This window comes from Capricornis sumatraensis, chromosome 2, assembly GCF_032405125.1.
Source record: "Capricornis sumatraensis isolate serow.1 chromosome 2, serow.2, whole genome shotgun sequence".
NCBI lineage: Eukaryota > Metazoa > Chordata > Mammalia > Artiodactyla > Bovidae > Capricornis > Capricornis sumatraensis.
In genome coordinates, this window is record NC_091070.1 from 149,601,670 (window position 1) to 149,628,604 (window position 26,935).

Here is a 26,935-nt window from a genome sequence, read left to right on the forward strand (position 1 = left end):
GCAACCCACTCCAGCATTCTTGCCTGGAGAATCCCAGGGACGGCAGAGCCCGGTGGGCTGCTGTCTATGGGGTCGTACAGAGTCGGACATGACTGAAGCGACTTAGCAGCAGCAGCAGCAGTGGCATTAAGTACATTTTCATTGTTTTATGACTATTGCCGCTAACCATTTCCAGAATTCTGTCATCATTCCAAGCTAAACTTTGTACCCATTAAACAATAACCCCCATTACAAAAAAGTCACATTTTTGTCTGTTTCCATGATGAAATTGAATATGATTCTTGTATAGTCTATGATACAAGGAATGACCTTGAAGTAGATGAAAGTGACTTTGACTCTATGCTCTCCATCTTACTGTAGCCAGACAAGCTTACATCACAGCAGGAACAGCATGTGATAGAACTGACTTGTACCTCAAATTTGGCCTCCATTTCTCACTCTTTAGTCCCAAAGAAAAGTGGGTGAAGTCTTGTCCGTGACACTCAGCCGCTATCGCACTACTGGAAAAGCAGCCCAAACTGCTTGCCTCACCAATCCTGGGTCAACTGTGTCATTTCTGTGTGGGATGACTGACCTAATTATCGTTCTTACCTCCTGACTAAATTAGCAAATCACATAAATCATTCACTTTCCTCCCTACTAGTCTCCTGCACCTTCTACCCTCCCTCCACCAAATCAGTCAAAAGCCCTTGAAAAGCTAATAGCACTTTTGCGCATTTTCTTTCAAAGTTGCCCTGTTCATTTCTGTTCCAAGTGGGCTCAACTACAGGAAAAAGTTTGACTCCTCCTCTCAAGCAGTTTGCCACACCTGGTTCCATGATCTGTTCTGGCACAGTAACTGGTATTTGCTAAACAGAACTCTTACACTAGACTCTCAGGGATAGAAACATGTCCTAAGTATGCAGGAGAAAGTTCTGGCCAGAGGCAAAGCTTCTGAGGCCAGCAGACCTGGGTCAGTATACTTCGGTCTCTGAGTTTTGGCTTTCTCACCCCTAAAATGGATGTGATGTCTACCTACGGGTTGTTTGAGAGGAGTAAATGAGAACGTGTTTGGGAGGTGTCTAGAACAGTGCCAGGCACTGATGGATGAGGAGAGTTCTGTTCCCTTCCTCCTATCAAGTTATTTGAGATCGGAGGGAAAGAAAGTGATGCGTTGGAAGCGGGACCACGAAAGGATGGAGGCCCTTCTGGCCTAAAGGATACAAGTTTACTTAGCTCTACACAAAAGATCTGGCTCAAAGAAGCCTACGGATTAGAAAGAGAGAGAGAGAGAGAGAGGGAGAGAGAGGGGTGGGAGAGGGAGAGGGAGAGGGAGAGAGAGAGAGAGAGAGAGAGGGAGAGAGAGAAATAGAACAATCACCTGGGTTTTTGGATTAGCTGAACCCCGGATAAAAGATGCTTGTAAAAAGGAGTTGGTACGAATCCAGAAAATGGCTTAAAATGCCCAGGCTCTGCCATGGTACATTCCCCACTTTCTTTCCGTACAGCACACCCAGAGTGAGCTCGAATTTGGCCCGAAGCCTTGACTGTTCCCAGGACGGCAGCAGTGGAGAGGTCAGCCCAACAGGTGCGGGCAGCTGCAGGGTAAGGGAGGAAGAAGCAGGTGTCGGAGGAGGGGGGGCCCCCCTTTCTCGGGCACAGGGGCTCCAACGCTGCCCCCCGCATCGAATGGAGGGGTCCTGCCCGCCATCTGCACGCGCGGGGTCTGCAACCAGGGAGGAGGCAGAAGGAGGCGGTGGATCAGCCACGGGTCAACCCTGGCGGGCTTCCGTCCGCAAGCGGATGCCTGGAAGTTGACGCGAACCCCGGGCCTCTGGGAAGCCCCCGGGAGCCAGGGCGACTCGCATTGCGGGACAGGCCTCCACCGGCGCTGCCTGCTCCGCCGGGCCTGGAGGAGGGGCCGCTTCGCCCCTGCAAGGCGTGAGGGCGGGGACCCGGGCCAGAGACCCGCGCCGGGAGGGAGCGCGGCGCCCGCCGCCCTTCAATTGGCCGCGCCGCCCCCTCTCCGGAGACGCGGGAGGCGGCGGCCCTCCATTGGTCGGGCTAGTCGGCCAATCCCTGAAAGTCCGGGGGAGGCGGTGGGGGGCAGTCCGTGCGGGACTCCGGAGCAGAGCGGGAGCGTCTGGGGTACCTCGTCCGACGGAGTAGCCGAGGCACCGCCCGCGTCCCGCCGCCGCGTCCCGGCGACTCCTGCGCCGCCCAGGAGAGCGAGCTCCGAGCATCTTGTAGTGCGGCCACTCCTCGGGGCCAGGAGCGGGGAAACCGAGTGCAAGAAACCCCCGGACCCGAACTCAGCCTCTTCCCGCCGCGCGGATCATCATGACCCACTTCAACAAGGGCCCTTCCTATGGGCTCTCGGCCGAGGTCAAGAACAAGGTACGCCTGGGCTCGGGTGGGGCGGGACCCTGGGGCCAGAGGTGGGATGCAGGGCGCCGCCCCGGGACCGAGACGCGGGTGGCTGGGGCCGCGCTTCTCCCCGCGCGCCTTGGCTGGCGGGCTTCGCGGATAGTAGATGTCCGGGCGGGGAAGGGGGTGCGCGACAGTTTCTGCGCGTCCCCGTCCTGTCCCCGGCTGCAAGCGCACGCTCCCGGGCGCTCAGCTGGCTTTGTTCCAGCGCCGCGGGCCGAGGCTAGCGACGGGCGGTGGGTTCCCAGGCTCTTGGAATCCCTCAGCGCCGTCCCTTGGTTCCAGAAGCGGGTCCGCGGCTGCAGGACGCACCCCCCCGGGAAGGGGGCGCTCCTGCCTGGTCATTCGCCCTTAGGTGGGGCCCGTCGGCGCGGCTGGGGACCCAGCGAGCAGCCTCCGCCATCCACCCCGGCCCGGGCCCCTGGCAGACCCTGGACCTTCACACACTCTAGCCCCCGGGCGGAATTCAAAGCCGCGAGTAAAGTTAGGCGGTTAGTGGGCAAACTGGGTCCCCATTGTTCCTCGCCTCTTGCCGGGTGGGAGACCGCTGAGCGGCGTCAGGCAAGGGCCTTAGGACCCCCGGAAGGACGCGAGCCGGCCAGAACCCTTCCTGGTTTTCGAATCCCGGTGCCAGTTGCTACTGCTTTTGCGGCAAGAGGAGACAAAGCCTGAGCGCGCCGCCTCGGGGATATCTGCTGTAGCCTTGAGCTTTTTTTTTTTTTTTCCTTAAAAAAGCCAAAACACTGAAGTTTGTAGTACGTTAGACTTTAACGGTATCAAGGAAATCTTCGTGCGTTGCTTTTGTTCAGGGTTTATTTGCCGAGGTGGACTGTAGTTTGGAGTGATTGGGCTTCTGTTAACCCTCGGTTTTACCACTTTGCCCAGCATAAGAATGCGTTGAGTTTATCTTTGGGACTTTCGGTCTGGGAAAGGGATGAGAGGCGTCCCCCTCCTCAAACCCTCTCCTTCCTTCCTCCCTCCCTGCATTCCAAGCCCATGACATCAGGGGTTTCTGAGGGGAGAGAACAGCCAATCCGCGCGGAACTGCGCACAGAACGCTCATTGTCTCCTTTCTGCTGCTCTGGCCAAAGCGCCACAAAGGAGGGCTGCTGTGGTTTAATTCCCATTAACCTCCCGGGAGCCGAAGCATGTCAGGATTGCCCCCGAACCGTCCTACCTCTGGTAGAATTCACCGGCATTGTCAGAACTGTAACATCCCAGCGTCGGGGGTGTAGGAAGTGTGGAGGGAGTTACCTAGGGACTGTGAAGCGCACCATTGTCACACCCCAAGGGAGAACTGTGGCTCTGCTCAATCCCTGATACAGTCTCCACATCATATTATCAATTCAGTTGTTACTAAATTCTAAACAATCTTTGAAGCAAGCAGTTGATTTTAGTTTGTGTATCTAAAATTGAAATTTAGATCTTTTGCCTTGTCAAGTGTGTTAGATAGCGGTTTCCTGAACATTGTTTAGAAGAACAGAAAAGTGAGTGGTTTGTGAGTACAAACCCCACCAATTGAAAACCCCTAGACTATTGTGTTGTTCTTTCCAAGGTTTGCAAGTGGACCTTTAGGAATCCTTTCAGTGGAATCAGCATGTCCTATCTGCTGGATGTAATAGCCTGGCCTGGCTTGTGCACATTAATTTTAATTTGCCCTTGAGATACTTGTATGGCAACCCTTAAGTCTCTACCTTTTGCGTTGTAAATGAGGTACTGACCTTGGCAGTCCTTCAAGTGACTGACTTCTCTTGGTTGGTAATATCATCTTTTTGCTGATTAATGAAGCAACTTCTGTCCCTTTCCTACTTACTATTGACTAGACTGAAGGAAGTACACAGACTGAGGCTAGATCATTAATAACTGTAATTATTATACATTTTTTAAAATAGTAAAACCTCAGCTTTCAGGATCTTTGGAAAGTTGGTTTTCACTTTTGGTTTGTATAACTGTGGGTTTACCCCTTTAAGCATCAAACCAACCTTTAATAACCCCTTTCATTTATATGGTTCTTTCAGACTGTATCCTTTCATAGGAAGTCTTTTGATCTCCGCAGCAGAGCAGCCCTCTGAGATGGGGAGGATTCCTGGGATTACCCAACATCATTTACAGATCAGGATGCTGAAGCTCAGAGAGGTGTGATTTGCTCAAGATCACAGGAGAAAGTTGGAATATTCTAAGAATTTTAACTCAGAGTGATGTCTTAGTGGAGTACTTAGAGCTGTTCTGTTACCAGTCACTATTGTCTATCCCCCTCCCCGCTATTTTTGCTGTCCACCTGTCACTTCCTGGCATCATGATTATTTATTTAATGCTGTTTTAATTGGGCTTGGAAATCAAATATCCCTGTCTGCTAATTCTTTGCATGAGATAATGCATTTCAGCTAAGGGCTCAGAACCACCTGATGAATGGGTCTGTGGAACTTGAACTTTGACACTGTTTTATTTGGATAGCTTTTGATTTCTTCTTGCTTTTTCTCTGTGTATTGCACAACATAACTTGCTTTTTCTCTGTGATAGATTGCTTAAATGTCAGTTTTGGTGTTTGTTTGTTTGTTTTCTTAAAACCTCATTTAACCATGTGGGGGGTGGTAGTGTGATATGGACCTTGGAGTAAGACAGATCTGGCTTCTAATCCCCCTTGCCACTTAACTGCCTTGAGTGATGTTGGGCAAGTTATTTGATATTTCTGTCCTAGTCTCCTAATCAGTAAATGGGGGAAGTAATAGTTACCACCTCTAAACTTTGTGTTACTGAGATGTGTCTGGCTTGTAGTAAGTACTCAATGAGTATGTTGTGGATATTCTTATAATAGAAAATTAGCATTGGTATTATATTTCTTAGACTTGTATGTCACTGCCTCTTTAAATATTCCATTTAATTTTTAAAAAGGCTTTAGTCTGTTTATATTTGAGCTGTGAAAGCAGTTTACCAGTGAATTGAGGAAACCTTTGATCTCATAGCTTTAATTAATAAAATTTCAAGGGAAAATCAGTCAATTTAAGATATTTGTTTGAGAAGATAATAATACATGGCAGAACATACAGATTTTTTTTGTTGTTTTTAATTGGCAAAAAGATGTTTGGAAACAGCCTAAAAAAAAAGTAGAATCCTTTAGCCTGCAGTATAACAGTGTCTCTCTAATAATAAAAGGATTATAACTTGCAATCTACAAAGACTATAATGTAGTAGAAGGTCCAGGAAAACATAGAAGCTGGTGTAGATAGTTCAGTGAGAGGTGGGAACATAAAGTAGAAAGGTCTTACATGGATCACACAGGTTGAGCCAGGCCCTTGACTGCATCTAAGGGACCAGAGGTAAATAGCTCTGTGCCGTATGAACCATGGAAACATGACACGCCCTGAAGGGAAGCACAGCATTTCCAACACTTGGTGCTGATGTTGGAGTCAGGGTGCATGCGTGCGTGCTCGGGTGTGTCCAACTCTGTGACCCCCATGGGCTGTAGCCTGCCAGGCTTCTCTGTCCATGGGATTTCCCAGGCAAGAATACTGGAGTGGGTTGCCATTTCCTCCTCCAAGGGATCTTCCTGACCCAGGGATCGAACCTTACTTGGTCTCCGGCAGCTCCTTCACTGGCAGGCAGATTCTTAACCACCTCGCCACCTGGGAATCCAGGGTACTTTCTTGTAAAGCTGAGGATGCAGTGAAGTATGCCCTCACCAGTCTTAGAGCAAGTGCTGCAGGGGGCAGTTACAGTTCTCAGGGAAGTGGAGGAGTTAGCTGTGAGGCAGGAGTGAGTGGAGATGCAGTGATCTTACCTGGGCATGTCTTTGGGGGAGGGGTCTAATTGAGTATTAAGAAGTATGGAATTGGAATGCACATTCTCACAGTTTCTGCTCCCAGGGAATGTCTGATTTGAGCAAAGTAGCTTCTCACACAGTCTTTTTGGTTTCAAGATGGTATCCATCAACAGACAAAAAACACTTTAGACGATTTACTACTAAAATTGTAAGTCTTTAAAAAGTAAATTTGGAAAAGGAAATGGCAACCCACTCCAGTACTCTTGCCTGGAGAATTCCGTGGACAGAGGAGCCTGGTGGGCTGCTGTCCATGGGGTCGTACAGAGTTGAACACGACTGAAGTGATTTAGCATGCATGCATGCATTGGAGAAGAAAATGGCAACCCCCTCCAGTATTCTTGCCTGGAGAATCCCAGGGACAGAGGAGCCTGTGGGCTACCATCTATGGGGTGGCACAGAGTCCAGACATGACTGAAGAGACTTAGCAGCAGTAGCAGCAAAAAGTAAATTAAGCAGTCACAGAATAATAATTAAATATCAGTTCAGTTCAGTCACTCAGTCGTGTCCAACTCTTTGTGACCCATGAATCACAGCATGCCAGGCCTCCCTGTCCATCACCAACTCCCTGAGTCCACCCAAACTCATGTCCATCAAGTCAGTGATGCCATCCAGCCATCTCATCCTGGGTCGTCCCTTCTCCTCCTGCCCCCAATCCTTCCCAGCATCAGGGTCCTTTCCAATGAGTCAGCTCTTCACATGAGGTGGCCAAAGTACTGGAGTTTCAGCTTTAGCATCATTTCTTCCAATGAACACCCAGGACTGATCTTCTTTAGGATGGACTGGTTGGATCTTCTTGCAGTCCAAGGGACTCTCAAGAGTCTTCTCCAACACCACAGTTCAAAAGCATCAATTCTTTGGCACTCAGCTCTCTTCACAGTCCAACTCTCACATCCATACATGACTACTGGAAAAACCATAGCCTTGACTAGACGGACCTTTGTTAGCAAAGTAATGTCTCTGCTTTTGAATATGCTATCTAGGTTGGTCATAACTTTTCTTCCAAGGAGTAAGCGTCTTTTAATTTCATGGCTGCAGTCACCATCTGCCGTGATTTTGGAGCCCCCAAAAATAAAGTCTGACACTGTTTCCACTATTTGCCATGAAGTGATGGGACCAGATGCCATGATCTTCATTTTCTGAATGTTGAGCTTTAAGCCAACTTTTTCACTGTCCTCTTTCACTTTCATCAAGAGGCTTTTTAGCTCCTCTTCACTTTCTGCCATAAGGGTGGTGTCATCTGCATATCTGAGGTGACTGATATTTCTCCTGGCAATCTTGATTCCAGCTTGTGCTTCTTCCAGCCCAGTGGTTTTCATGATGTACTCTGCGTATAAGTTAAATAAGCAGGGTGACAATATACAGCTTTGATGTACTCCTTTTCCTATTTGGAACCAGTCTGTTGTTCCATGTCCAGTTAAATATTATTACCAAATGTCCCATTGAGACCCTGCCAGCCTGCCAGTCCAGTGCCATTTGGACAAGCAGTTTGCTCACTGATCAGAGTAACCCCAGGGTGATAGTGGACTCCTGATGTAAATTGTGCTCTAAGGTGGTCCGCCTTGTTTTGCTGCTAGAGAATCCTGATAAAAATGTATGGATAGGTTTAGCTTTAGCTTTTTTTTCACTTTATGGTTCAGTAATAGCTTTTTAATTTAGAACTTTTTATTATCTCTTTATACCATCAGTAGAATCTTTGTCTTATTCACTGGTGAGATATCTCAAAAATCTATCTTTTAGAATACAACTTGGCACATAATGGATGCCCAATAAGTATTTATTGATTTAATGAATTTATTAATCAGGAATGGGTTTTACTGTCTCTAGAAACCGGAAAGTAGCAGTGTTTGAGAAGTCTGTGTAAAGAAATTCTATGGTACAAGTGTGAAATTTTTGAAGGATGTGGTGATTTTTATAGTTAATTTTTCTTCAGTTTCTTTTCATTGTTATTACTACACTGAAAATTTATCACTGAGATAATTCCTTCTTGTTGTTGAAGTTCTTTCTTAGACTCCCAGGTTAGGGAGGAACAGTAGAGATCCCCTCTGCAAGACTCTGTCGGGTCATCTCCCAAAAGTCCGCCTGTGAAGAGGCCCTTCAGCCCACCTGGATATGTGCCAGTCCTGGTGGGGCTGTACCATTGCAGTTTGCCTGCTTTGGGGGTTTGTTTTCCTGTCTTGACCAAAACAATTAAAGGAAAAACAGTTTGCTGAATTGAGAAGATGTACCTGCTACCCATTTAAAACGGTGGTTGGTGGTTTAGTTGCTAAGTCGTGTCCGACTCTTGCAACCCCATGGACTGTAGCCTGCTAGGTGCCTCTGTCCATGGGATTCTTCAGGCAAGAATACTGGAGTGGGTTGCCATTTCCATCTCCAGGGGATCTTCCCAACCCAGGAATAAAACCCAGGCCTCCTGCATTGCAGGCAGATTCTTTACTGACTGAGCGACGAAGGAAACCCAAAGAAAACACAATTTGCTGAACTGAGAAGAGGTACCTGTTACCCATTTAAAGTACTCAGAATTATTTACTCTGGAATATTAATGAGGATCATTATCAAACTCACTATCCTATGATCTACAGCTTTTTACATTCTTTTCTTTGTGGAAATTGTGCTATTTGTCTACCTCTGTCCTTTAAAATTCCCAAAGTGAGCTTGACAGTGAAGACCTTGCTGCAGCCATCATCAGCAAGAGCCAGATCCTCTATTTCTGTAGGTGTTTTCCCTTTCCAAGTGGAATCATGAGATCAGTAATTGTTTTCTTTCACTGCACAACGTATCAGGAACCCCAGTTAATATATATTACATTAAAAGAAAAAAAGCACAGTTGGGTGGTTTCGATTTTTCAGCCAGTCGTGACCATTATATCTAAGAGAGAGGGGAAATGCTTATTTCTCATCTCAGTATGACTAGGTCATGGGAAGGAGCTTGTTAGAATTTTTTCGCAGGTTTGATTTTCTTCTAGGCATCCTTCTATAGTGTATACTATGTGCCTTGGCTTTCCTGAACTCTGAGCTCTAGCCATGTGGGCTCTTAACTGTTACTCATGTACTTGTGCTCAGGTTTTTGATAAGAGTTTTTTGAGCCTGCAGTTGATTCATGCTGTTTGTGGGGCCTGAAGCTTATACGATTTAGAGTTCATCATTACCAAAAAAAATATTTTGCACATTTTATGAAAACATGACCATGGGAATCTTTGTGAACTTGAAGATGTCAGGTGGGTCCCCTGTAAGTTCTTCTCCAAGAGAAAGTAGAACCTGGTAGCTCTGGAGGCTCTGACTAGCTCCTAATCTTGGTTCTGCCTCTTACCCTGTGACTTTGGGCAAATAACCTCTCAGTGTCTCATCTGTAAAGTGTGGATATGCTAGTACCTGTCTGTAGGGTTTGGGGTGAAATAAGCAAGATAATCTATGTAACATGTTTCAAATAATACCTAGAACCCAAAGTACATGTTATGTACATGTTAGTAATTGTTCCATTTTGCTCTGCTGGTTAGGTTCAGTCCTGTGTTCTCCCCAGCTTCCTCTGCCTTCTAGATTTTGAGATTATCTTGAGAACTTGAACATTCATGCACCAATCTGTGTCTGAATGAGGCTTCTGGCACGTAGGGGGCTACAGAGCCAAGCAATATCTCTCTATTTCTAACTCAGGACTGTGCTCCGCTTCCTGAGTCCTGATCCACACCTTCTCCCCCAGCAGCCTGTAATGGAGTCCTGCAGTGAACCCTGGGCTGTGTCCGCGTGTCACACCGCCCTCAGGGCCATGGACTTCTGTGTAGAGCTAGAGGCCTCGCTTTCTGGGTGTACCAGTACTTTGCTTTTTCTTCCTAAGAAATTGATTTCTGTTAGACAAGATACACCTTTCATTTCTGGATTTCAGACAGGGTGGGTATTCCTCTGCAGTGGACTGATAAGCATATTTACCTTGTAGTGTTGTCGGTGGAGGCCTTCAGTCTTAAATGGTCTTAGGAAGGTTTTCCCTAGACGTGTGTGAAGCAAGTCCATGAGGAGAAAAGACTTAATTCCTAGGTTCCCCCAGGTCGGTAGGGAGGGAACCTCTTCATCTTCCTTCCTCCCAGGACCAGGAAGCTTCAGGGTGTGAGTGTGAGGCAGGCATATCCGCCCTGGGAAGGTTAGGAATTAGGGATGTGCGTCCAAAGAGAGGAGGCCTTCTGGGCAATTCATAACCTAAGCATTTATGGCCCTTTCCTCTCTTCGCCCACACGTCTTCCAGGGGACCCCAGCTGCTGAGTGGCTAGGCACACTGCTATGATATCATTGTTGTTTCTTCTTTCCTCTTCTCAGATGTTTGCACACTAATCTTTCATCATTATCTTAAGCCTGTCTGCCTGCCTAGTGCTGCAGAAGGCTCCTCAATTGGATGGAGAGAGTGCTTTATGATTGCAGCTTTCCCTCCTTCCTTTTGTTTCACGTGGGAGGAAATAGAGAAAATAATCAATACCATGTGTAGTGAGTCTCTTATAACTCCAACATGTGATTCTACTTTGGAAACAAAAATAGCAACAGCAATCATACTTGTAATTGAGTATAGAAACTTTACTTATATGAAATAGCACATTTTGAGCTTGTTGGAGTCCTTGGCCCTTAGGAGCTGAGCTGGAACCTTAGGGCGGCTCTTCAGAGTGCTCCCACAGCCAGATCTCTCCCCCTAAAGGGACACGCCTTGGTCTCTGTCTTTCCCTTTCTTCAGAGGCCTAGATGTGAATAAAACCCCCTTCCGCAACCTCACCTCAGACAGACAGACAGACAGACAGACACACGGACACACATGAGCTTTGCACACACACACACACACACACACACACACACACACACACACAGGCTTTGCCTGCCAGGTGTTTGTTCCTAAATTTCTTCCTCTCTGGGCTTTGTTTTTTTCATTTTCTGTTTCTCCTTTCATAGACAACTCTGCTGTTGACATCCTTTCCAGCATTTTCTAAAACGTGCATGTGGAAGGAAGCTACTTTTTATAGGGGCCAGTGGAAGAACTGAAATGTTTTTAGTCTGAGGCATCTCTGCCAAATCTCTTATTATGAACTTTTGAACCATGCTGGCAACACCCTTCGAGACTACAGATTCCGGGGCTGGTTTGAATTGAAGCCGCAGCAAGTTCACGGTGCACCGATCTGCTGCAGTGATGGCGCTGGTTGTTGTTGGATGCCTTCTCACATCTCCCTGAGTTGGAAGGATTTTTTAAGCCACAGAGTCTAAGCCACCACCCCGTTCTCAGTTCTTAATCCTTTGTCTGCAGGCCGCAGAGTTGCCTGTGCTAGCTTAGAGAGTTCCTGTCTCAGCTTAGTTAGAAGGGTGGGAGTGGGAGAACATTCAGGGGTGGAAAAGACTCAGACTTTGGAGCCATGCGTGGTCCAGATGAATCCCTGCCAAGCCTGTGACCTTGGCCAAGTCATCGCTGCATGAATATGATGCATCTACCTTGGGATGCCATCTTCTTTGCCTATGAGAAACTCTTCTCTTTTTTGATCCTTATTTTATGAATGAAATATTTATCAGGAAGAATGCAAACAGTACCAAAATATGAAAGTAAAGAAGCGAAAGTATTCTGTATCCCTTACCCCCACCCAACTGCTGGTACACCTTTAAATATCATTTGGACATTTTAGAAATTGAATTATAGTCTATCATGTGGACTTCAGTTATGTATTTATTCATTGCTTCCATACTGGTGGATATTTCCTTAAAAAGTCACTTGTGTGGAAAAGTGTATAACTTCTGATCCAACATTTAAATATGTTTATGGATATTGCCAACTTGCTGCCTAAAAAACAGTTGACTAGTTCCCACTAATGGTTCAAAAAAGAAGGGAGATCTCCTCTTGATGTTAAAAACAGACAAAACTATCAGAGCAACCTTGTCGAAATTCAAGTCACGTGCTTTATTTCTTTATTTTCAAGTCTTGATTCAGTGGCATTCGTGGCCCCTCCTCCATCTGTCACCTCCACCAGACTCAAGTGGGGGTTGGCAATGAGATGAGGCTAAAGAATGGAGTGAGGGCATCTCTTTTTATAAATTATTTGACTGTAATTTTTTAAAAAAAATAGCTCAGTTGGCATCAAAATGATAACTTTATCAAAATAGCTATCAAAGGGTAGCTGGATAGGAGTGGCCAGCAAAATGTAGATAGAAAGTGAAGGGTTAACATTTATTGGGGTCCTAAGATTTATGTAAATGAGGTCATTGATCCTTCTCAGCACCTTCTGATGTGAGTCGTTATTAATGATCTCTGATTTACAGGTGAGGAAATGGGCATGGCGGAGATGAGATTCTAAATAGAGCATTCAGTTTCCGGGGCGCATGCTCCTAACCATTTTAATTTGAGGTCAGAACTCAGGGCAAATTGGCATCTCTCGGGAGGAGGAGAAGGCAGACCAGAGGGGGAAGCTCCAGATCTTTTAACAAGAAGTCAGAAGGAAGAGAGGTGGGAGGGGGCCCCAGGAGTGCTGCAGAGAGGCCCAGAAAAGGAAATAGGCCACTGGACTTGGCCACGGAGAGATCACTGGTGACCTTTTAAGAGACCATTTTCAGTAGAGCACATTTCTGATGGGAGTGGAGTGGGGTTTAGGGATAAATACTAAGTGAGGAAATGGAGAGGATTGTCGTGATATAGAAGAGAAACAAGACCGTGTTGGAGGCTGGCAGCAGGTTCAACTGAAGATGTGCTTGTTTCATTGCGCTTGTCCATTGATGGACGGGATAAAGGCCAGGGCTCAATACACATGGCAGGTGGGAGCAAAGCAGCACAGAGAAGAAGCTTTGCCATGAAAAACTGGGAAGGTATTGGGTTGGCCAAAAAGTTCTTTCAGATTTTCCCATGTTACAAAAAGCCAAATGAACTTTTCGGCCAACCCGATAAAAAGGACGAGGACCAGAGAAACAGAACCGAGGTGGATAAGACATCCCTTTTTCTGTTGCAAGTGCTGTGTCGCCCTTCTCACAGAGCCCCTGATATCTGATGGCATACGCAGCAGGAGCAGGAGAAGAGGGTCCAGGCCAAGGCCTACGTGTGGAAAACACTGTTGATTCAGCCGCTTCTCTGCTTAGTTCTCCTGGAGCCCCCTTTGCAGCCTGGGCACTGCTGTCTCTTCATTCCCTTCCTTGGCCCTTGATTGGAAAGGATGTGAAGTTGGGTTGATTTTGTTATTTGTGCCTGGGTGACCAGCAAGCCTTCATGACACAGCATCTGGGATACCTTGGTGTTGGGTGCAGCCATCTGATGGAGGCTTCCGTGCTTCCAGAGAAACTCACTTTTTCCCTCCCTTTCGGTGCTCTCAGATTGCATTACAATCAGGTACAATGTGAAGTTAGTTTTTACTGTTGAGATGCAAGAGTGCCCTCATGGAAAATTCCTTCCCTCTAGTTTTCATGGGGGAAAAAAAAGGCAGTGATAGCTTGAACAGACAATACATCTTAAGACTCTCATGAACTATCTCTAGCCAGCATCTATGCTACATGTAAAATAAGATGTGTCAATCCTGTTCTTTGCTGATTGTATAAAGCCATCTCTCCAATGGGTAGACTCCATCATAGTAAGCAGAAAGGGACCCCCAAGAGGAGCTCCCCTGAGAGCTAATGAGATGGTGAGGTCTGTTTCTCCTTGGCCTGCTTTCCACTGTTGTCCATCAGAAGCTCAGAGTAGGGGGCAGTGTGTGTGTTCTCACTCTGTGCCAGGGTAGGCAGCTGGGAACACTTGGGTGAGCATGGTCAGGGGGCTTCCAAGCTGGGGAGAGACGAGTTTACAGGTGACACTTGGGATTTCATGCCTTCTTCCTCAGGTCATAATGGACTCCAAGACTTATCCTATGAAGCAAATTTGCCAATGAATAGACATTCTCAAGCTACAGAAAAACTACTGCCATGATACTCCTTGTAATTACAGAAAAAGAAAGGATTGATCTTCAGTGCTGTTCACATGCCTGACTCAGATTATTTGAGAGGCTTCTTGGGTAGCACAGCGGTAGAGAATCTGCCTGCCAATGCAGGAGATGTAGGTTCAATCTCTGGGTCCGTGAGATCCCCTGGAGTAGGAAATGGCAACCTGATCCAGTATTCTTGCCTGGAAAATTCCATAGACAGAGGAACCTGGCGGGCTCCAGCCCATGGGGTTGCAGAGTCGGACACAACTGAGTGTCCGAGTACGTGTGCATGCACACACACACACAGAGTTCTATGAGGACACAAGTGCCTGAAGATCTTGTTTAGTCCTAAGTTGTGTCCTTGCCTGTGCTGCATTGGTGCACGTTGTCTCCCGCCCGTGTGCCTCTAGTTGGCTCCCTAGGATTTCTGCGATTTATCCAGGGTCCACCGTCTGTGTGGCATTCAGAGTAAATCACTCCCTCTTCTATATGATGTCCATCTACATAGTTAGACGGTACTAGTCTGTTTCGTGGGCCCCCAGAGACCCTTCTAGGTCAAACGTAGCCGTTTCCAGCTGACCAGTCTCTCATGATAGGCTATATACGGTTTTCCTAATCTTTTCCCCACCCAGTTTGCTCCTTCTGGAAACTGATCCCAGTTTGTCAGTGTCTTCTTTTAGAGTGTGGCACACAGAACTGACTACCAGGGCACAGTGGGATTATTAACTAACTCTTTTGTTCGACTACAAAGCACTAACTCATTCTGTTTTGATCAATGTCATCATCTGATGAGGTGGTTTGAAGGAAGATTCCAATCCGTGCTTTGGCAGGTAGATTTTTTTCAGTCTCTAAAGTAGGGGTGATGATAATTGCCTAAGGCTTTATAGTTCACATACTCTTCTCATATTTGTTTCATTTAAATAATCCTTTCCTTGATTTACCTCTTGAGGCTGCTTTCATCAAACAAATAAGATGAGCAATAGTGTGTATTTTATAAACAATTGTAGACCTCTGCAGACCAAGATAGCATTCACTTTTCTTAGGATCACTGAGTAAGCATTACTAGTTAGTTCTAGAACTTTGGGGCAGGATTTTACATATATCTTGAAGAATTTGTTTATTAAGCTAGGAGCTTTCAGAATTCAAAAGAATTTTGTTTCTTTGTAACTATTCCCGATTTATGTTTTGTAAGTTTAATAAGTGTGTCTAATAGTTTCAAATCATTAATTACCAAAACAGAAGAGCAGAGATCTCACTCTTAGCCTCTGGGTGCCCATCCCTGGGAGCCCCTCCCGCCTTGACGTAGATCAGCACAGTGGGCATGTTTGTTGCTTCTGACCTGGCCCTACTTCTAGAGTTACAAAACTGGGCTTCAGGAGTGCCATAGACATAAGGGACTTTTATCAGAAAGTAAAACAGATATGTCCCTAGTGATCCATCTAAGATGACTAGATTGGTAGATCAAGGAGATGTGATGCCCCTAAGAGCCAGGCATTCAAATGCAGATGCCTTTCGGTAACAAGAGAGATTTTTAAATCTGTGGCGTTTCCCTAGTCTGGTAATACTCTTGGTGAATAAAGAAACAATTTGCTGAGTATCCACTATGGGCAGGCATGGGCTGTAAGGGTGGGAAGATGAGTGAAGCCTGTTCTGCCGTCAAGAAGACATAGGCAGGTGTTCTTAGACATGCCTTGCATGTCTACACTGGCTCCTGGTGGTGACTGTCCTGCCCACTAAGTGCCAACACATCTTTCGTGGAGTCCACTCAAGCACGACAGCCAGACTCTTCAGCCTGTAAGGGAGAGGCCCTTGTGTTTGGGTGAGAGTGGGGAGGAGTGGGCTCCTCTCTAGGTTCCTATTAACTACTGTTTGCCAAGATTTCTTACACAGGAAGCTATTCAGTATGCACATCTTTACTCATCATTATTTTTGAGTCTGGATTTTTCTGGGAATCCAGCCTCTGTGATTGCTTCCTCCTTGTGTACGTTTTAACTTTCTAAATCTGCTTTTTAACTATCTGTACTCTAAACTCTGTAGTCTGATGGTCATCTGCTAGACAGAGAAGACAAAGTTGGCATCCTGTTGTTTCTGCGTTTTCCTGCCATTCGTTAGTCATACTGCTTGCTTTGGGCCCTGGATCAGCTCCTCTTAAGTTATTTTAAAATCTCTAATTTCTTGTTAATTTCACAGTATTCATATGTTGAGTCATAGTGTTTTTGTATTTGTTTGACTATACATATTTGGAGGGGAAGTTTCGTGCTGGTGCCATACGTTGCTACCTTGATCTGAAGATTCAGCTGAACCTCTCAGAGATGCGCCCACATTTAAAATGCCCTTAGATGTTACTCCGGTTTACCCCAGGCAGATGTGGATTTCCATAGCTGGGGAATATATAGTCATTTCCTGTAAATATTTAGTAAGTTCAGGCCATAGGATGTGTCTCAGATTCTATAGTGAACTTGAGGAAGTTGCAGTCTACCTTGATATCAATGTAAAGTGATTTTCTCTAGAATTCCTACCCCCTACTCCCCATAAGATATAAACCTGCCTTTAATTTTTTAAGTTAAAAAAAACTTTTTTTTTTTTCCCATTAAAAAAAAAAGTATGTTAAAATTACAGTTGAGCACCTGATCCCATGCTTCTCTCTTCCCTGGAGAAGCTGTTGTCTTGCACTTGGTATTTATCATTCCCACAGGAGCCAATTTTAATCCAGTGTTTAAAGTTGAGGATAGTACCTACTTCTTTTTTTTCCTTCAATTTTATACTTTTTATTATTTATTCGAGAAATTTTTAAAAAATTTATATAACTTTTAAAGGTTATGTTCCATTTATAATTGTTACAGAATCTTGGCTATATTCCCCATGTTTTACAATACATCTTTGAACCTACTGTACAACCAACAGTTTGTACCTCCCACTGCCCCATCCCTAAATTCCTAAATTGCTCCCCCCAGGTGTTAACCACTAGTTTTGTTCTGTGTGTTTATGAGTCTGCTGCTTTTCTGACAAACCCACTTAAAAAAATACTTTATCCCTTTCACCAGCAGTAATCTGAAAAGAATGAGAATTTGGAATGCAGACAGGCAGGAAGGAGAGTGGAGATGTGTGGTGATGGGAATGGACAGGAGCTATGGGCAGTGTGTGGGATGAGCCTGACTGCAGTGGCATGTTCCTTTTGAATTGTGGATGGTAAAGAGAACAGGCTAGTGTGGGATTTGGTTCATACAGGTCTGTGCTCCAGCTTGAAACCAGAGGGAAGGGGGCAGCCCGAGGACACTCCATAACCAAAGGGAGTTGACTTCTACTAGTTCTTGAGCCTTAGTGTATGTTCACTATAAGACATCAGCAAGCTAGATGATACACCCACAGGTGCCATGACTTAAAGCCCTGCAATCCTGCAATAAAGGTCAAAACGTGGCACTAGCCCAATTCCTGGAAATCCCCACCCCTTCCCCAAAATAGCTAGAACACTCCTCCCACTCATTCAGTTTAGTTCAGTTGCTCAGTCGTGTCTGACTCTTTGTGACCCCATGAAATGCAGCACGCCAAAAATCCCATGGGTTGAGGAGCCTGGTAGGCTGTGGTCCATGAGGTCGCTAAGAGTTGGACACGACTGAGTGACTTCACTTTCCCTTTTCACTTTCATGCATTGGAGAAGGAAATGGCAACCCACTCCAGTGTTCTTGCCTGGAGAATCCCAGGGACGGGGGAGCCTGGTGGGCTGCCGTCTATGGGGTCGCACAGAGTCGCCCATGACTGAAGCGACTTAGCAGCAGGCCTCCCTGTCTATCACCAACTCCCGGAGTTCACCCAAACTCATGTCCATTGAGTTGGTGATGCCATCCAGCCATCTCATCCTCTGTCGTCCCCTTCTCCTCCTGCCCCCAATCCCTCCCAGCATCAGAGTCTTTTCCAATGAGTCAACTCTTCGCATGAGGTGGCCAAAGTACTGGTTTCAGCTTTAGCATCAGTCCTTCCAAAGAACACCCAGGACTGATCTCCTTCAGAATGGACTGGTTGGATCTCCTTGCAGTCTAAGGGATCTCAAGAGTCTTCTCCAACACCACAGTTCAAAAGCATCAATTCTTCGGCGCTCAGCTTTCTTCACAGTCCACTCTCACATCCACTCATTACCCTATGTTATTGTTGTTTGGTTACAGAGCTGTATCTGACTCTTTTGCGTCCCCATGGCCTGTAACCCACCTGGCTCTTCTGTCCATGGGATTTCCCAGGCAAGAATACTAGAGGGTTATGCCATTTCCTTCTCCAGGCGATCTTCCAGACCCAGGGATCAAACCTGCATCTCCCGCGTGGGCAGGCGGATTCTTTACCACTGAGTGGCCTGGGAAGCCCACCCTATGAAATTACCCACCTCTGTAAAAACTGACAACCCCATATCCTGGGGCCACTCTTCGCCTTCTGAGATAGCACACACTCTGTCGAGTGAGTTTCTAAATCACTTCTTATCTATCATTTTGTCTCTCGCTGAATTCTTTCTGTGATGGGACATCAAGAACCTGAGCTTCATTAACTCCTGAGACCAGATGTGATCTCAGTTAAAAGATCAATTTGAGTCGCCATCTGAGTTGCACAGTTTCAAGCTGGTATAAATGGCTAGTGTTAATTCGGACGGGTGTGTGTGAAGCACTGAGATGGGCTTCCTCCTCACAGTGATCTTGGAAAGAAGAAGACTGCTTGTAAGAAATGAGGTCGCCAGAGTTAAGTTACTTAGGTCACTCTGGAACTGGAAACACAGTTTTGAAAGTTGGACTTCAAAGCATGTGATCTTTGGTCTATTGTATCCCCAGTGTGAATACTTAAAAATTTACCAAGGTGTTTCACATGCTTGGGAGATCTGTTGGGGGAGGGGTTAAAGCCTGTTCATTGTGTTGCATGAGGTATCAGTTGGGACAAGTGAAAAAGCAAAGGAAAGGAAGCGGCATCTTGATATTTCAGTTGGAAATTGACTATTTGTTTCTTGTTTTGAGGCTGGTGGTCCCTGTCTTTCTATTCTCCCTTTAGTTTAAGTACTCTATTCTTTTTAAATACCCTTCTTTATTTTCCATGGGGTTGCAGTGAGTCAGACACGACTTAGCGACTGAATAACAATAATTCTTTTTTTGGTGAATGTCTCAGTACACCTTGTTTAGTATTTGTCTCTTTCCACTAGAACTTAAGCTTTTAGGGCAGAGTCTTTGCCTTTGAATCATGCCTATTACACAGTCACCATTTGAGTGAAAGGAAAAAGGAATACAGAAGGAAATTGAAGGAAGAATCCGACACACTTGGATCACTTTAAAGAAGGAAGCCGACATTGAATGTGATTTCACATAGAGAGTTTGGGGTAATGCTGGATTGTCCCGGTGGCTTGAAACAGTCTAGTGAGAGTTCAGGCACAGCTGAAATTTGGGGGATGCTGTTGTACCTACCAGAGAGAAACCTGTCTGTCTGCTTCAGGTTTTAACAACAGGGAAAGAATAGAGATGCAGACATAGAGAAACTGACTTGTGGGCATGGACGAGGGGGTTGTGATTTGGGAGATTAGCATTGATATATTTACACTACCATGTGTAAAATACATAGCTAGTGGGAAGCAGCTCTGTAGCACTGGGAGCTCAGCTCAGTGCTCTGTGATGACCTAGGGGGGTAGGATGTGGAGGTGGTGGGAGTGAGGCTCAAGAGGAAGGAAAGTGTTAGTCAGTTAGTCTAGTCTCTTAGCGCCCCCGTGGTCTGTAGCCCGCCAGGCTCCTCTGTCCATGGGATTCTCCAGGCAAGAATACTGGAGTGGGTTGCCATTCCCTTCTCCAGGGGATCTTCCTGACCCAGGGATTGAACCCAGCTCTCCCGCATTGCGGGCAGATTCTTTATACCGTCTGCTCCACTAGGGAAACCCCAAGAGGGAGGGGATATATGTATACATATCTCTGATTCATTTCATTGTACAGCAGAAACTAACACAACATTGTAAAGCAATTATACTCCAATTTAAAAAGAAAGAAGAAACTATACAGAAAAATAGGAGTTTTTCTGTATAAAAAAAATTGTATTGTGAGAAGGAATATATGGGAAAGACACGCCCTTATTCTTTAGTAGATTCTAGGATATCCTGGGTGTGAGTGGGCCCTCAGACACTTCTCGTATATATATAATCCTCACTCTTCCTCATGCCAGGCACCGCTCCATCTTTCTACTAAATCACCCCTTGGCTGGATGCTCCATAGTACAGTGTGGGAACAGCACTTCCAGGTCAGTTGTTGAGATGCTTTTGAGGCTTGGTTTCCCTTGTTACTCAGTGTCCCCTTGTAGGGATTCCGAGGGAAACTTCTCAGACTCAGTGTCAGGAAGGGCTGGGCAGTTCCTAACAGCCGGCGGGAGCAGGCGTTTATCTGATTTCATGTCGCCCTTTACTATTGGGAAGTGTAGGCCCTCAGGGCCTGTTTTTGAAGGGGATCTTTTTCTAGTGCTGTTTTGCACACGATTTATCGTAAGATAAATGCGATCTGGAGAAGACTTGCAGACAGGACAGGCATCTACCCCTGGGGAGGTGGGAAGGATGTGGGATTTGGGGAAGGAGTGAAGAGAGACCTGTACTTTAAAGTGTGTGTGTGTGTGTGTGTGTGTGTGTTGGGGGAGGAGTGAAGAGAGACCTGTACTTTAAACTCTGTGTGTGTGTGTGTGTGTGTGTGTGTGTGTACAGGCTCCTCTGTCCATGGGATTTCCCAGACAAGGATACTAGAGTCGCTTGCCATTTCCTTCTCCGGGGATCTTCCCTACCCAGGGATCGAACCTGAGTATCCTGTGTCTCCTGCACTGCAGGTGGATTCTTTACCTGCTGAGCCAACGATTTGTTTTCCTCATCTTTTCCTCAAAGAGTCTTTTTAGATGTTTTTCCTAATTGCCTCCTAACCTCCCCCAAATTTAATACAAAAGAACAGAGTTTGTTGGGGGAGTGTCACAAATGATTGTAATATCTAAGAGAATGCACTGCTCTACATACTTAATTTTTTAAAACAAGTTATTTTAGAAATCCAGAAGAAAGCTCACACCACTGGAGGGCTGCGCTGCCTTTGAGCTGTAGGGTGACTGGAGCTCTGGGCTGCTCTGTGGAGAGCGTGGGAAGGAGCAGGGGCTGGAGCCGCTGTGGGCCTGGGCCCTGGCTCAGAAGCACTGTAACAGGAGGATGGTCTATACCATCAGATGCCCGGGAGGCTTTTTCCCAGTCTTCATTTCTGCTTTTTGATTGTATTCGGCAAGGTGGGTGTGTTTGGTGAGCTTTTGAGAGAAGCCTCCAACAGGTGTTCTCTGCAGCTGTAGGAAAGTCATTTGCAAGAGTGTCTTGGTGTGAGAAGAGTTCGTAGGCCCCGCCCTAGAGAACTCCTGGGTTTTAGGGAAGGAGGCAGGGCCATATGAGGAACCAGGCACTGCCGAGGACTTGAAAGGACCAGGCAGAAATTCCGAAAGCTGCTTAGAAAGGTCAAATAAAATAAATCTTAAAGACTAGTACAGAAGTGAATGTTTATAAACAACTTAAAGGAGTGATTTTTAAACAGACTAAAGTGAAGTTTCCATAAGGTATTAATGAGATAAGATTAAGTAATTTTTATAGGTAACTTTTTTGGTGCAGGGAAAATAATGTCAGCATTTGCTTACTGCCTGATGTTTAGAAGTGAAAGATTTTTAGATAAAAATAGTAAGTAAATTTTATTGGCCAAAGCCTTTTTATTTTTAATTGCTCTCAGTCCCTTGATTTTAAAAGATGTGCACAACAGTTTAAAAATAACCTGTGTAGTTAATTACAGTAGTTTGAGGTGTATTCTAGTATACTTTTAAAGGAAATTTATGATTTCTGCATCCAATGGAACAGAACTTCAGGCTAGAAGCTGAGACAAATTGAAATAGATTTTTCTCCCTAGATGATTTAATACATTTTTTAAACTTAAAAAAGTGCACATTCCTAACTCTTGAACTCTATTAAGCTGACACTTATTAGCAGTATTTGGGCAGAAAAATCCTTGCCTCTCCTTCATTTAAAGGAAAACTCTTAAGTGAAAACCAATCACTACATGATATGGAAGCATACCTAGTTTTCATTTTTAGTTTGTCACTTGGGGTGCTGAGCTTTGCATATATGAGCTTACGATTTTTTTCTTTGCATGTGCTATTATTACATTAAATCTCTGTCTCAGAGATAGTCAGCAAGTGGTCTAGAGCCCCACCTGTAACTAGTAAGGGTTTGAACCCAGGTCCCTCTAAGTCCAGGCCTTGATTTTTCTCTCATCACTCTCTTGATAAGAACAGTGAACAGAGGAGATAAAAATTCCTCTCTGGTGTTCCTTCTGGGATATTTCATGTTACATCGGTAACCACTCTGTGGTTTGGGACGTGGCACCGAACCTGTCAGAAACATTTTGAACACAGGAAATGTAAATATGCTTTTACGTGTTTTTGGTGGAATAATAATTGGTCGGATTCGGTTAAGAATTACCACCACCACCCCGCAAGAAAAACAAAACCCCTCCAACATAACTTCCATCTCTACAATTGAAAATATGAAGAGAAAGAATTTCTTTTAAAACTTTATTTTGGAGTACATATAGTTAACAATATTGTTAGTTTCCCTTGTATGGCAAAGTGATTCAGTTATATCAGTATGTGTATCTATTCATTTTCACATAAGAGAAAGAATTTCTTTACAATTTTTGCTGATTAACCAAATTATTTAACAGAAAGCTTAGAATGGGAGCAGACCTGGTTCACTTATTCAGCCTTTCTGCTGTGTAGACAGGAAATGATTCAGAAGTGAGATGAATTAACCAGTGGTCCCTAGCAAAATGGGTAGAGCCAGGCTTCAGCCAAGGTAGAGCTCCTCCTAGCCTAGGATATTGTGTTTCTTTCATTCATTGAAATGCTTCTTCCAGTTGAGAGTGCTTTGCTTTTGAAGAAAATTCAACTCACTCTTAGATATTGTCTGTCATAGCTGTGCTTAAGGTGGAGAAGGAAATGGCAATCCACTCCAGTATTCTTGCCTAGAGAATCCCACTACTTTCTAGTTTTCTTCTTTGCTTGTCCTTTTCCATCCATTTTCCCCTTACTCCCAAATTTATAGAGAGAGAACTTGTTTTCTAGCCACCTAGAACAGGATTTCAGTGTGAAAATACAGCCAAGTCTTAAATTTTTTCCAATTTGTTACTTATTCCATTTTCTAAAGGTGCCATGCATAAATAGGTATATTTGGTGTGTTGGAGGAGATGTGTTATCCAGGAATATTTGTCTGAGGTATATATAGTAGGAGATGGCTCGCTCCTTCACACCAGAGGCTGTGTGTTCCTGAGGCAGAACCATTGAGCATCACTACCTCCTCCTCCCTGTTCACACATCTAGATACTCATGTAACTCAGACTGGCAGGAAGTCAGAATAGATAGATGTGTGATTTTGGGGGATTGGGGGTCCTCATGCAGGAAGTTAACACAGTATTGTGCCTGAACTATCTCATATAAACTAATCTCCAAGCCAAACCTTAATCCAGGAAACACTGCACAGTGTTACTTACCTTAACTTGAAAATATAAACTCATTGAATTTCCATTTTCAATGGCTGGTCAAGTAAATCTACAGCTTAAATAAGTTACTATTTTGTCAAAGGCTGTTGAGCTTTTTCTCTAATTTGGGGAGCAATGCAGATGATAAGGACTGCTGTCTCAACATGTGTGCATGCTAAGTAGCTTCAGTCGTGTCTAACTCTTTTGCAACCCTATGGACTGTAGCCCATCAGGCTCCTCTGTCCATGGGATTCTCCAGTCAAGGATGCTGGCATGGGTTGCCTTGCCCTTCTCCAGGGGATCTTCCTGACCCAGGGATAGAGCTGCGTCTCTTATGTCTCCTTCATTGACACTAGCACCACCTGGGAAGCCCCTGTCTTCTTAAAAGGACACAGTAATTACTGGGGCAGAAACCCCAGTGTGGTGGGGGAGAGGGGAAAGTTTTGCTCTGTGTCTGGGATAGACTGGAACTTGAAGGGCCCCTCCATGACAAAAATGTCATCATGCCATCTCATTTCTTTCAGTCATATGTTATAGAAGCAAACTTTTCTACCAGTTCTTTCCATCTCCATCAATGCTGCAGCTCACTCCCAAGCTTACTGTGATGGCCATCCCCCTGGGCATTGTCTGTGGTTTCACCTGTGCTAATGAGCAGAAAAATAACATAATCTTTCCTTCTTCCCAGCTGTGTTCTCCTAATAACTCTGTTTGACCAGCCTGTTTAAGGACTGACCCTGGGATAAGGAACAGCTTAAGAATTTGAGCATACATTTTATTATTATTTTTTGTAATTCAGGTTTATGGTTTTATTATGAAGGGATCTTTTAAAACCTGTTCTTAGCAGGTATTTTTAGCATGTATGATAGTAAAGCAGATATCTTTGTTGGTAATGTTGCATTTATTGTTGAATTCTGTAAGTAAAGAGTTAACTTTTCTTTTACTTATTAAATGGTTGGGTGTTGGAGGCAGTGCTGGCTACTAAGAGTCCAAAAGTGAATTAAATGCTTTTCCTTCCTGTGTGGAGTCTAATAGGATATAGACCATGCATAAGCAGAATTTCAATATTCTACTCTAAGTACAGTAATTATTGTGAGGAAGGTGTGTGTATATGCGTAGGGTGCGGTGTATTTTGCCAAATAGACACAGAAACACCCAAACTTTCTAGGCAACAAAACTATTAGACTGGTAGGTATTGGCCAGTTGCAGTATTGTGTAAAATAGTGGCACGTATCAGAATCCTGCCCCTCGTACTCTCTCTCACTTCATGTGGTAGCTAATGACTTAATCTATTGCCGATGCCATATTGAAATACACTATTAGCCTGTCACTTCCTGTGTGTCGTGAATGGGAATCTGTTTTAGCTTGATCCGTATTTTCTCCCTCTCAGTCCCAGCTTCCCTCCATGTGTTGCTCATCGTTTTGTATGACACCTCCTTAATCACAAAAGTTTTATTAGTTACTGAAGCTCAAATGGTTGGGTTTGTCAGTGAGCTGCAGTGAAGGTAGTTTCCTTCAGGTCACAGCTATGGTCTGAATGAATAATTAAGAAGCCAGCAGCTTTGGGTGCTTTAGTGTGAGGCTTCTAAAGTCAGTTCACTTGCATTTCAGATTGCTTCCAAGTATGACCATCAGGCAGAAGAAGACCTCCGCAACTGGATAGAAGAGGTGACAGGCATGAGCATTGGCGCCAACTTCCAGCTGGGCTTGAAAGACGGCATTATCCTCTGCGAGTAAGCCTTGGTCCTGACGTGGCTGCTCTTCCAGTCCTCCCCGTGACCTCTGTCATGCCTCTTGGCCAGTCCAGGGTCTCAAAACCTTGATATTCTGCAAATGTTTTTAATGCTTTCCTTTACTGCTGTTAAAAGGACCAACTTTACATTCCACTCCTTTGTTTGTTATTCCAATAAATACACTGTCACTTAATGCTTTTCCTTTCAGACTCATAAACAAGCTCCAGCCAGGCTCAGTGAAGAAGGTCAATGAGTCCTCGTTAAACTGGCCTCAGGTAACAGCCAAATCAGCAACCCCTGATTCTAGTTGGTTACTCTTTATGCAGCAAGAACTTGGTTATAGTTTTTAAATAGACAATTTAGCAGAAATCTGTGCACATGACTATATTGGTTCTCTTATAGTGTTACTTTTTAAATGTTTCCATAATTACTTAGAATTAGTTCTGTGATTCTTAGATGTTTAGCTTAGAAGTTTTCTTATTCTGTATTTAGTCTGTATACTCTCAGGAGTTGACACAGCTTACACAGAGAAATACAACCTAGACCACAGGATGAATAAGGGAAAAATCAAGGAATTTAACATAACCAAGGGTGGACTGTAGAACATGGTATTAACCTTAGTCTTCGTTATGAATGTGTATGACTAAGTAAAATTGAATCTTTTGTCTTGAGCATGTTTTGAGATATAAGAGAATAAACATTTAGTAACCACATATTTTTTAACATTTAAACACAATAAATTGTGCATTAATGTAATTTTGTACCATTTGAGAAAGAAAATTCCAGTCTTGCATAGTTCAGACACTGAATTCTTTAAAACATGTAAGGAAGGTCTTGACTTTAAAGAAAAACCCTGACTGCTTAAAAAGACCATTATGTAATCCACTATGAAATACTCTTTCCCTTTTTCTAAGAGAACTACACTTACTGTGTATCTGGTCATGAATCCTTGCCAAGTAGCTTTCTGCCTTGCATCTTGTATTTAGTCATAAAGACTTAAAATTCCTAGATAATATGAATGTCAGTGTTTAGCTCCAAAAGTTATATGCTTTTTTTTTAATAGTTGGAGAATATTGGCAACTTTATTAAAGCTATTCAGGCTTATGGCATGAAGCCACATGACATATTTGAAGCAAATGATCTTTTTGAGAATGGAAACATGACCCAGGTTCAGACTACGTTGGTGGCCCTTGCAGGTCTGGTACGTATATGTCTTTAATGGCTGTTTAAAGAAATCCCTACTACATTGGTGATTAATTGCGTCTTTGCCCTCATGGGAATTCAGGCTAGGCCTGTCTCTCTGTAATTATTAGCTTTGGAGAAAGGCTGCTGACATCAGCTGCCTAATACTGGATAGCTTAATTAGATACTCACGTTTCAGAGGTCTCTAGTGTAGTTTGAATGGCCGTAGATATTTTTTTCACCACAAGCTTGGGTCTTACCGAACTTAACCTTTATCTATGGACCATATAGTTTCTCTGTTGTTCCTTCTGTAAATCTCTGTTGGCAGAATCTCTGTGTGAGTGTTCCTTTTCAGTTAGTGTGCATATTT

At 44.6% G+C, this 26,935-nt stretch overlaps 1 protein-coding gene across 2 annotated transcripts in view; it reads left to right on the top strand.

Annotated features, from left to right (window-relative positions):
• The first annotated feature begins 2,096 nt into the window (after positions 1-2,096).
• CNN3 (calponin 3) overlaps positions 2,097-26,935 on the top strand; it is a 29,756-nt gene continuing 4,917 nt past the window's right edge. Inside the window, exons 1-4 of one of the 2 annotated variants that reach the window (XM_068966576.1) lie at positions 2,097-2,376; positions 25,262-25,383; positions 25,592-25,658; positions 26,447-26,584. In XM_068966576.1, coding sequence (XP_068822677.1) covers positions 2,320-2,376; positions 25,262-25,383; positions 25,592-25,658; positions 26,447-26,584 — 384 coding nt within the window. In that variant the 5' untranslated portion in view covers positions 2,097-2,319. The remainder of the gene's footprint in view (positions 2,377-25,261; positions 25,384-25,591; positions 25,659-26,446; positions 26,585-26,935) is intronic. The other variant, XM_068966577.1, reaches the window with a different exon arrangement.